Source organism: Lagopus leucura, unplaced genomic scaffold (genome assembly GCF_019238085.1).
Source record: "Lagopus leucura isolate 7727_CA_CO unplaced genomic scaffold, USGS_WTPT01 Super-Scaffold_100012, whole genome shotgun sequence".
NCBI classification, from domain to species: Eukaryota; Metazoa; Chordata; class Aves; order Galliformes; family Phasianidae; genus Lagopus; species Lagopus leucura.
Window position 1 is genome coordinate 4655065 of NW_024962267.1, and position 12043 is coordinate 4667107.

At 44.5% G+C, this 12043-nt stretch overlaps 1 protein-coding gene across 1 annotated transcript; it reads left to right on the top strand.

Moving 5' to 3' along the window:
• The first annotated feature begins 1732 nt into the window (after nucleotides 1-1732).
• CDCA7 (cell division cycle associated 7) lies at nucleotides 1733-9889 on the top strand. The gene is given in 11 exon segments (XM_042874588.1): nucleotides 1733-1900; nucleotides 1902-2165; nucleotides 2934-3056; nucleotides 3413-3523; nucleotides 4258-4506; nucleotides 4908-4985; nucleotides 5535-5723; nucleotides 6047-6187; nucleotides 6610-6759; nucleotides 7420-7556; nucleotides 7844-9889. Coding segments are annotated over 11 exon segments (1641 nt in total). The 3' UTR covers nucleotides 7875-9889.
• The last annotated feature ends 2154 nt before the right edge of the window (nucleotides 9890-12043 follow it).

A 12043-nucleotide genomic window follows, 5' to 3' on the forward strand; every position in this document is an offset into this window, starting at 1 on the left:
GCCAATGGTAGGGGAGCTGGCGGTGCACCTCACGCGTCCTGAACAGAGCAGTAGCCACTGCAGGGCAGCAGCTGAGCAAATGCACATGCCTGATCAGATCTTTTACAGAAACACACCTTTCACAAGAGAGGAAAACAATTAGTGCATGTTATAGGTTACCGATTTACAATTTACATCATAAATCGAGCCCTGATTATTTTAATGCAAGACGTTTTTAGCTTCATTTTGTGGCACTAACGGTTTTACTAACACACTATAATTTGCTTGGATGAAGAGGTGATTGGACAGCTCTTAGAGAAATTTTTAATTACTGTCATTAGTGGCTGCAATCTTATTCTTTTCTACGGAGCCAAGATACGTGTTATTGCTTTGTGCCACAGGTACTCTGCGGTCACGAGAATCTCTACTCTCCCCTTCTGCTGAAGGAGTAGAACACGAGGACCAAGAAGCCAAGGGGACAGAGGTGTCCAGCAAGCACGCAGAGGTCTTGGTGTAAATCTACAAAAGCAGCCATCCTCCTGCACCTGTGTAACAGTAAGCATCCTTTTGGGGCTGCAGGAGCTCAGCACATCGATTTATTTCCCTGTCTCACCAAGCAGGGCTGCAGCCCCTCTGCCAAATGGCTTTCCCAGCTCCCAGCCACTTTCCCCGCAAAGTCCCTGCTTGGGCCAATACATTTTAAAGCTGTCTGATTACATACGTGGCTTGGACAACGCTGTTTCCATGAAGCATTAATTGGGAAATAAGCTGCATTCTGAAGCACAGGCTAGCCCCACAACATTTTACATGTTATTGATGGTTATTTTCTAGTAAAATCCTGACTCTCCAGGCTCAGAATGTCAACAAGAGCTGCTGCCACTGAGAAACCATATGGTATTTGTGATTTTTTTTCTGGAAGGAGCAGAGCCCGTGGCTACTTAGAACATGTCTTTAGCTGCTTGGATGCTGCCTGGGTGGCCATTCCAGGCAGCGCCCCCAGCTTTGTGCTCTGTGCAGGTAAGGCTGTAATTACAGGCTGACTGAAAGCGGAGCTGCTTTCGCACGGGGAGACTCGCCCACAGAAAACATAGACCCTGAGCAGGGCTGGCGCCCATTGTGCCTCAGCTATTCACAGTCCGGGCTGGGCTGCGGGCCTGCGTGTGCGGGGCCACTTCTCTCGTGCCATGGGCCGTGCCTGCTGCTGGGAGGCCCCAAGCAGGACAAAGTATAAAGGCAGGATTACAGCAAGCAGCGGGGCTGCAAATCACACACAGCTTTCAGGGCCTCACCCAATCCTGACTGCCAAATCCCGGCTGCACTTTGTGGCGTGTAACGGCTGCGCTTGGTTTAACGTGAGATTGTAGCATTACATAGGACAGTTTGCAGTCACTGAAGGTTTGTTTTCCTCTGGCCCAGCTTCAAGTAACTGCGGAGTAATACAGCCAACTCCTTTCTGAAACCCCACTGCACTGCTGTACCCTGAAGGGCGTGGAGGCTTCACCCCTAAGGCAACACCCCACCTGTTGGCAGCAGGGCACACAAGCCGTGCGTGCTGCCGGCCGCCTACACAAAGCAGGCTGTGCTCCCCGCAGAAGCTGTCAGCCCTGGGGCAGCAGGGCCGCGGGCTCCACGCCTCCATGCGCGGAGATACAAGGCACGTATGAGAACCCCTTTGCCGCCTCTCCCCAGCCCTTGAAAACCGGCAGTTGTGCGGCGGTCTTTTATTTTTTAATTATGTTTATCTTCTCCCAGAATGGTGGGGAAAAAAGGAGCAGTTACAAGTGGAAGCACAACACAGTCCCAGATCACGCGGGCGGCCCCGCCCCTCAAGCGCTCGCGTCCCGCCGCGTTCCGGCCAGGAGATTTTCGCGCCACACGATCAGGTCCTTGCAGCTCTACAAACCCCGCACCTCCCGGAGAAAAAAAAAAAGGAGGCCCCCGCACCGGGCCCTCTGGGGCGCTCCGGAAGAGCCTCTCCATGCTCTCTGCCGGGGTGCGCGGATGGGCGCGAGGAGGGGGCGCGAGGTGCTGGGTTCCGTGTGTGTCGGACTCATCTGCCAGGACGCGGGCGGCAGCGCGGGAAAGGCGCCGCCGGGCTCCGCCCCTTTCTGCCCCCGCCGCTGTGGCGCGAACCTTCATTTCCCGCCACCCGTCCCACCGTCAGCATGGCTCCGCAGCGCCCGCAGGTGAGCGCCGTCCCGTGGGGGCCGGTTAGAGCGGGGGGAAGCGTTGTACCGGACGCTCGGCGGGAGGAGCGGCCTCCGGGCGGCGACTATGGGTATCCCCAGCCGTGGGGCTGGGGCAGAGGATCGGCTTTCCCTCCGCTTCCCGTCCTGGAGGCTGTTAGGGCTGTTGCGGGGGAAGTGGCCCGTGGTTGCGGGGCGGGGGGTTCGCTGAGGGCCTCCGTTTTAGCGTGGCGCGCGGCCGGGGCGCGTTCTGTGTGCTAACGGGCCCGCGGCTCGTTGGTCCCGGCCGGGCCGTGGTGCGCGGTGTGCTGCGATCGGTAGTGAGGCTCTATGAGGAGAGCTGCGCTGGTCGCTGTTGGAGCGGTGTGCTTTCAGTGCTCCGTGTGCTTAATGCTCTTCTTAAGCTAAAAGTACCGAGTTACTCAAAGCAGATCTCGGCGTGATGCTCTTGTGCGCATTTCTAGTCCCATCTGTAAGGCGTGGGGGCACGTATGATGTTTGTGTATGTTCCTGCTTCACTGCGGAGATAAAAGAAGTATTTGTTAAGAGCAAGCTAAGCTCTCCTGTAAAAGGATGTGAAATCTACCAGACTAGAACCTGTTCCCACTTTAACGCTGGGGATGTTTTGTTTAATGGTGCTGGTTCTGCTGAGGGGAGGTGTGTATTCTGAAGTGGGTAAGCCCGCTGGCAGCAGCGTAGGGATGTGCCCAACGCCATGCACTATGGCTGCTGCCCATCCATAACGGGGTTGGCACTGTTCTTTTGCAGCGCCGCTGCTCTGGTAGGAGAACCTTCACCACGTTCCGAAATACCAAGCTGATTCCCATGGAGACGTCCTCATCCTCTGATGACAGTTGTGACAGTTTCGGTTCTGACAACTTTGCTAACACAGTGAGTATGGGGCTGGAGCAAATAAACCTGAAGGAGCAGTGTTAGTGAAGACCTGCAGGTTGGCATGTGATAAATGCTGCTTCTATTTTGTACAGCAGTTACAGATCTGTGATACGTACTGTAATTCTGCTTGCTTGCTTGTGCTCCCAGCTGGTAGGTGTTGGAAGCAGATGAGCAACCTTTGAGACATCACCTAAACGAATGTGCCTAGTAGTTGCAACTGCAGTTCTGAAACTGCCTGTAAATTCATTTACTATTATTATTTTTTAATTAAAAAGAGCCATTTGCTTGTATTTTAGTTGTAAACGCAAGTTGTTTTTGCCCAATTAAAGTAAAGGGTATTTTGTTCTTTGCAGAAACGCACGTTGAGGTCGAATGTTAGAAAAGAACTGGCCAAAATCTTTCATGAATCCTCTGATGATGAATCCTTCTGTGGCTTTTCAGAAAAGAAAATTGAAAGTGCTTTGGTAAGATGGCTGATCTCACTTTGCAGCTTTAATCCTTTCACATTCTTTGGTATAACTGAAAAACGTCAGCTTCAGATTCCAAGTCAAGTGTTGTCAGAAAGAAATGTGACTTTATTTAATGTAGTAAATGTAACTAGACATAGTTTGGTTGTTATTGTTTTTTTTTTTCTCCTCCTAAAATCCCCCTAGCTCCTAAGCTTTGCAAGATCAGAGTAAAGTCTTCATATGGACTGGAAAAATCTATTACTTGGTAGAATTGCCCTTGATGCTTGTTGCTCTTTGTTAGACTCTAACATTTCCGGTTTCTTTAGCACAAAATGTTAACCTGTCTCATGGATCCTAGCAAACCCGAGGAAAATATCTGCCTACACTGATGTGCAGTCGGATGTGCACTCTCACAGTGTAACAGAGATGCTGTAGCACTTGCACAGTGTAGGAGGAACGATAGATGATGGAATCCTGCTTTTTGTAACTGCAGTGCAAGAGCAGGTTTGTTGTTTAAAAATACCGAGAATTAGTATTGAGTAGTGAAAAACGTAATGTTACCATGTTTGGCATTAGTAAGTTCCTGTCAGAACTTAAGAACCTGCGGAGGAATAACTAGGTTGGCATCTGACTGGGAGAAGATGCGTGTCTGAGTTATAAAAAGCAGTAAGGAGAACAAGTAGGAGTCAGACTACTTAATTGCAGAGCAACTCATTCTGTTTTATGTGTTTGTTGTGATTTGTTAACAGAAATTGGAATCTGATTCAGAGAACAATGTCAGTGCTGACAGAGAGGCACCTCCAAGACTGAGGAAATGCACTGTTCCTCTCAAAGTAGCCATTAAGTTTCCACCTCGAAGATCAGGAAGGAGGAAGGCTGAGGTGGAATCTCTTCCTGAAGATACGATGCCTGCTCCGGATTCAGACTCTGATTCTGAGGAAAAGGGCTCTCTGTTTTTAGAAAAGAGAGCTTTAAACATCAAGGAAAACAAAGCAATGGCAAGTACTCAGCCTGTCCCCTGCTTTCCCTCTCTTCCCCTTGACTCTTGGTGGCTCTCCTTGTTTATTCAAATTAATCCTAATGGGAGTTATGTGAATTCATTAAGAGGAATTTACATTCCGAATACTTGAATCAGATGCTTCATGTTCACTGGTATTTGAAAATCTGAGAGAAGTCTTTCAGTAAAAAATCTGTGTGTTTAAGGCCTATTCTTTGTTTAGGCTTGAAGTCTATTAAGTTTGAGTGTTTTCAAATTACCTGTAGTCACTAGAACATAAAAATGAGACATAAAAGTTAAAGAATGGCTGCGGTTGCTGTAATTGTAGTTCCAGCCAATTGCTCTAATCTAGTCTGTGATAGTGTGTGAACTCCCTCTTAAGGCTCTGCTTTCTTTTGCTAGCTTGCAAAACTAATGGCTGAGTTGCAAAATGTTTCTGGTATTTTCGATGGGAGAAGATCACTGCCAACGGCCAATAATGTAAGTACAAACTTAATGTATTTGCCTTAAGGTTTCTGATTCTTGAATTATTGCGCTACAATACAGGACTCTTGATTACAAAGCTTATTAAACCTCATAATTCAGAGTCCAATTCAGAATTGTCATTTACTGAACTGGACATCCTCATTGTGCAATTTTCTTCTGATTTTCCACTGTATAAAATGGATCAGATTAATTCACAATGGCTTAAGTGTTTCCATAGGCCAATAAAACTGAACGAGATGCTGATATTTATACAGTGGCTAGAGATAAGGGAAGGCAGCCAAAGCTTTGAAGCTCAAGCCTGAATCTTGTTTGAGTTCAGAGCCTTAAAAAACACTCTGACCTTTGGATTAACTAGGTCCTTAAAGTAATAGGGTAGCGATTTAGCAGTGTGATGGATTTTGCTGCTGATTTACCTGTAAGCTGTGTGAGTAACAGTAAAAGCAGAAACTTGCTATAGATATGGGTTCTGCTGTTCTGTGTGGGAATTCCTGTACTGGGAGGACAGAAGTTGTTGTATCATTGGGTTCTCTTAAACTTTTCCAGACACCAAAACGACTTCCAAGGCGCTCACTTCCCAGAAGTGCGTTGAGGAGGAACCCAGACCGAAGTTCTCGGCCTCACACAAGATCCAGGTCCCTGATTGACGGCCCTCCTACTCCTTTACCAGAGGAGGAAGATGATGACCGATACCTCCTAGTGAGAAGGAGGAAGATGTCTGATGAAGATCTGGAGGTATGCTGAGGTTCTGGTTCTTCAGTTGCTACTGAAGATGGTTTTGTATCCCCTCAAGAATATAAAAATTAATTCAGAGCACATTATGCTAGATAAATTCCTCTTGTACTCCAGTTGTAGGCGAGAAAAATCCAGTGGCATGTCATTTGATCTGTCATCCTTTAGATACTAAAGCAGCATACACATCATAGGTGTTTGCAAAGATTTATCTCTCGTTTAAATATGGAATGGATGTTTGGGACTTTGGCACTGATTTGAAGAGTCTTGCTTTGTGTAGAATTCTTGCTGAATCCCATCCTACCAATGTTGTCTTCATTATCCAGCATGATGCCCAAACTCCCAGGAGAGGTCACCGTGGTGCCATGGCTCTTCCGCACATTGTGCGACCGGTTGAGGAGATAACAGAGGAGGAGCTGAGTAACATCTGTGGATCTGCAAGAGAGAAAGTGTATAACAGAACCATGGTAAGTGTATTCCAACTTCCTGAAATGCATGCTTTGTGAAATCATTTGTTACTCTGTCTGATGTGAAATAGAGTGGACTTGCTTATCACTGAAAGGAGGGGTGTGATTTCTGGGAGAAAAATGGCTGAGGTTCTGGAACGCCATCTGCCATCTTTCCCTGAGTTAACAGAGTGGCGTTTGCCAAGCCAGCTGACTTGTTCTCTTCTTGGATCAACTGTAGTACCTTGGTGATACCAGTCTGTGAGAGTGTTTGTTTAACAGGCACAGAAGATAAAATCTTGATTCAAATTTGTGAGGTGGCTTTCTGTTTCAGGATGAGTGCTGCCAGCTGCCAGGGAGATTGCTTGTTAAATGCTGTATTCCCTCAGCTAGAGAGCTGCTTCTAATGTTTTGTTTCTTGAATTACTTTCCCTGTGTTACAGGGATCTACCTGTCATCAGTGTCGTCAGAAAACCATAGACACCAAGACCAACTGTCGTAACCCTGATTGCGTAGGAGTACGGGGCCAGTTCTGTGGGCCATGCCTCCGCAATAGGTATGGGGAAGATGTCAGAACAGCATTGCTGGATCCAGTAAGTCAACTTTTAATACTGACCTTAAATTGATTGAGTAGCAGATGCACCTTTCTGCTCATAGCTAAAGTGCCTTTGAAAGGGAACTGCTTGCAGTGTTGTAGTACATAAAGTATACTTAAAATCATGAAGGTTGGAGAAGACTTCCGAGATCATCTAGTCTAACCATAACACATCACCACCATGCCCAATAAACCATGTCTTAGTTTGAGTCAAACTGAATGATAGAACATTGTTGTCTAGAACTCTTTGTAGTTAGTATTTCTGCAGTTTCATTTTCAGGAATAAACTAGGAGAGCAGAGCAGCTGACAGAATATTCTTGTATATTCAGAATAATGTTTACTATTCAGTTTTGTATTAGTGCTTAATGTACTCTGGAGGGGAATTCTATCATGGAGAAAACAGTCTTGCTGCTGTGCACTATGGAAATGGCTCAGGAGCTGAACAGAGTAGAGTATTTCCTATGGTTACATGCAAAGAAGAGTTTAATACCTTACAGACTGAGAAACTGGGACTTTTCTATCCCAGCCAATTTCTGCAGCACTGGTGATCACTAAGTGGAGAGTTGGATTATTTTTACCTATGACTGTGAATTGTGCCTCATGCTGCAGTTCAGTTAAAGGGGATGTTGTCTGTTTTTATTTTTTTCTTTTGTCTAGACCTGGAGGTGCCCACCTTGCCGTGGAATATGCAATTGTAGCTTCTGCAGACAGAGAGATGGCAGATGTGCTACGGGTGTCCTGGTCTATCTGGCCAAGTACCATGGCTATGATAATGTCCATGCCTACTTGAAAGGGTAATTATGCCATTGTGTCAGTAAAGTGGCCCTACTCTGTGTGGGATAGTGGCTGAAAACTGGGCAGCTGTTGCTCAGATATCTCGAAATCAGTCCACGTTGTCTCTTGAGTCTGTTCTTTTTCCACAAGACTTTTCTGACTTGTTAGTTCTTAGCCAAAGTAAGTGGTATATCCACTCCTTGCCTTTGCCAACTTGACCTTTGTTGTCATTATCTCCACTAATTTGTCTAAAGGATTTCTGAACTGTTTTGCTATAAACTAACTTGAGTTTCTGCTTGTCTTTCAGTCTGAAGCAAGAACTTGGAATGGAAGACTGAAGCTGTGGCTGCCTTTGACTTGCATACTCTTTCACCAGTGCCATATTATTACCTCCAGTGAATTGTTTAATCAAATGAGACTACAAAGCCGGTGCTTGGTTCCCTCCCCTTCTGGATTTTTTTAGAAAAGAAAAGCATATTGCTGTGCAAATTGTGCTTTGAGAAACTGTTTAATAGAGATCTTTGCCCGCGGGCCATTGCTTTCTTTTTAAACAACTTTTGTAAAACAAAGTGTGCGATAGCATCAGTCCCTGCTTTTATGCTGGCAACTTTTTTTATCCTGAAAGAAGATGGGGCTTTAAGCCATTGGAGTTCTGTTCACGCGTTGATCTGTACTGCAGGTTTATTTGTGCTTTGAAGTTGGTGACAAAAAGATAAGGATGTTCAGAACATTCAAGGCATTGTTCCCCACAGAACCAAGTGCTTAGGTGTGTGCTTAACTCCTGGCCAACTTCTGCTGCGATTGACTCTTACTGAATGTAAATGATCAAACAGAGCTAACAATCATCCAAAGCAGCAATTCATTCATAAGTTCAAAAGGGAAGGTCTAAAGGTTGCAGTTGAGCCATCTCCAAGCATTAACATTTAGGTTTATAGAGCGCTTGAAGTGCACGTTGGATATTTTGAAGGAGATTGAGTGATTTAAATTGCAGCAGAAGCAATTAAGGGGTAAGCTCTTGTGTTTGTGTTTTCTCAGACAAGAGGAGGCCACTGCTGGAAGCTCCTATTGCACCAGCACTGCTGTTACGTAGTAGTGACTGGTCTGAGAATGTGGGTATGTCTCATGAAGTGACCTCTGCCAAATTTTTGCTGGTTTCTGGATTCTCTTCTTAGTTGTCCTTTCCCTTCTCTTGCTGCCAACTGCAGTAATGCTTCTTTGTTGAATCAGCCTGGGGATTAACCAAGTTGAGGAGTAGCTGATGTAGTCATTGGCCAACGGCAAGAGGGTGAAGTGTGGTGACTTGTTGAATGTTATCACGAGAAGGGTCAGTGACAAATGGTCATTCAGTTTTCTTTTCCCTGTGAGCAAAAATAGAAAGCAAAGGCTTTCTAAGCTACAATCCAGCTTAAAATGAATTATTCCTTGGCTTGCATAGGGAAGCACAAACATGGATAATGTTCTCAAGTGGCATGTCCACTTGATGAGGAAGAACAGTTGATTGAAAAGGCTTTTAAAAAATGAATAAAAAAGGAGACGCGTGCAGTTTGTGAGCACTTATAAATGTCACTGGCACTGTGGTCTCTTTAACAATCCGTCCATACTTCTATTCATTTGTGGCTCTGTGTGACTGTAGAAGGGTATTTTGTGTGATGTTATTAATGGAGCACGTGTACAGCAAGAACTGAGCTGAAGAATACCTGGTGTTGTGTGGACAGCATCTTCTAAATGCTGTAGAATAGAAGGCAACATGAAGACTAACTGGAGAGCCACGGTGAATACATGCGCTTAGTTTGGTCATGGAAGAATGCAGTGTTATACGTAATGCACAGTTGAGTAGTAGGAAGAGTCAGCTTGGGTTTATTGAGCACTAGAACAAAACGCAGCTTCTGACCCTTCTGTTTACACAGTGTTTGCGCTCTGTATATAATGAACCTTTCTGTACCTTTTTATACCCTTCTGGGAATTAGAACAGTGTGGGAGAAGGAGGACCTTGCAAACAGAATATATTTGTCTCAGACATGCACATCTGGTTTATAAATCACCTGTGCTGTTGAGAATCTCCCATCTCCTGCTTCCATAGTGTGACTAGATGTGCAGTCTTGGGTGGAGTGTGCCCTGTTCTCCACGTTCATCTCTTGAAGAAGGAACTCTAGAAGTACGTGTTCTGACACATAAGAGTGATTCTTTTTTTAATTGCTGTGCTTCCCTTCTGATTGCTGGAGTGTGGAAGAGCTGTGCGGAAAGCTAATCTTTGCTCTGTATTTTGAAGACTGCTGTATTTAGATTTCTTCCCATTGACAAATTTATGTATGAAGGTTTTTATTTTAAAAATAAAACTTTTTCTCAGTTAGAATTCTTGTCTCTGAACTGTTTTTAAAAAACGTTGCTGCTTTCCAGATGAACTGTTGTATTGCTGCTGAGAAGCAGTGTTTGAGCTGCCCACAAAGTACTTGCTAAGTGCTCATTGCATTACTTTTGCTAAAGGCTGTGGGTGCTTGCCTTTCATCACCATGCTGGTAACATGAGAGTAAACTTGTGTTTAATTTGGGGAGTCTGTTACATTTAAGGTTTATATGATGATTTTGACACATCTCGCTTCATCTCTTTACTTCAGTACTGTTGATATTAACCTGATGGAGAGCCTGTAGTTTATATCTGCAGCCCATGGGCAGCAATTAAGATACTTCTTGCAGAGAAAAACCTAACTGATAGATTGTTTGGAAAACAAAGATGCCTGGAAATAGGAAATCATGTAGAAGGAAGAACAGAACAAAGTGCATTTGTGAGGTGGGATGACTTACCACTTAAAAAATGCTGTGCAAGTTAAATTATTTCCTCGCTACTCAGCTCTAGGGCCAGGTGATCTTCATCTAGGTCTGATATCGCTTCCTTTTTTTTTTCCCTAAAACCTGTTACAATATCTTATAATTGCTAGGAGGAACTAATAAGTAAATTATTCTCTTTAAACTACGTTCTTTTTCCCTTGGGTGTTCTTGGGGATGGATGCAAGGGGCAGTTGTACCTGTGTAACAATCTGAGAGAAGTGGTACTGAAAGTGATGGATAGCTTCTGTTTAATGTTAAATGTGTGAATATAATCTAAAGATAGCTTATGAGTCAACTTTTTATTACAGTGATATAGTGTCTGCCAGTGAAACTGGCCAATTCTCTTCTTGCTTTCAGAAGATTCTCTTATATATATTTATTTGGTTCCTTGCAGTCTCTAGTTATGCAACTTATGATGAAATATTAAGTCTCTTCAAAAGGGAAGAGAAGGAGTGTTTGAAAGAGGCATTTTTATCTTCCTTACCTATAGAGCAAAATGTTTTCAAGGTGAGTAAGCTACAGAAATAGCATTAAAGAGTTGCTTCACAGGCTGATAAAGTAAAACCCAGTACATTTCTAAGCAGGTCTGTTGCTTAACCAGTTACATCTGTGTAGGGAAATGCAATGGAAACTCTAAAAATAGACACTAGCTTTGGGAGCCAGCTTTGCATCTGGTTGAAGAATGGCTGTTGCTGTTGTAGGATGAGGGAGTGCAGCTAGCTTTGAAACCTTATGTGCAGTGTGAAGGTGTAGTTTTCTGCATCTGACGCATTTAGCAAGGGAGTTACCCACTGACCTCTGCTGGCATAAACCAGTTTGTTTCTCAGCTCTTTGCTAGTGCAGCTCCTACATGGCTGATAGATAGCAGAAGCTACTATGGGGGTTTTGGAAAAACTTCTTGCCCTTTTCTAAGGTTCTTGTCCTTGAAACTAAATCATTGTGAGTAAAAAGATAGAGCTTTATCTGTCAAGCTTTAGCTGGCTGGTCTTGTGGGATCCCAACTCCAACACCCATGCAGTGCTGGGCAATATCATAGAAATACATGAATAACTCAGTTATAGATGTTACAAGAGAACTTGAGTAGTTCTTGCTCTTGCTCCATTTAAGCCTGGGACTCCTAGGTGGAGGTCCAAAACAAGTGAACAGATAGAAAAACCCACCTGTGCTTTGTAGTGAGGGTTGGCAAATGGAAGAAAACTGTACGTTTGAACCCAAAGGTGTAGTGGTCAGTGGTAGTGGTAGGAGTCCTAGAACTACAAGGTAAGGGCAGGATGGCAATGCTGCTGTGGCTTGTAACAAGCTGTGGATATTGCATTTGTGTAAAAGCATGTCTGGAGGGTAAAGCTACAGTCATGCTACACAAGATCTTCTTGGCATGGGCATTCTACTGACTGGAGTTTAATCTTCTCTAGTAGCAAGGGTGACAGATGGTTATGTTTAAAAATAAAAAAAAAAAATTAATAAAATCACACAATATGGTCAGGACGAGGTATGAGGGCATTGCATTGGTCCTTCTTTATTAGCACTACTTCAGAAGGGCTTTTTGGAGCAGAAAAGCTTCCATCAGCTGAACTGTAGATCCTGTTGGATTGAGCTCTGCTCATCTTCTTGTTGGAGTATGTCTTTAGGTAAAACTTGGTAACAAAACGTTGCTTAGATTATGGCTCTGCATGTGGGGTCAT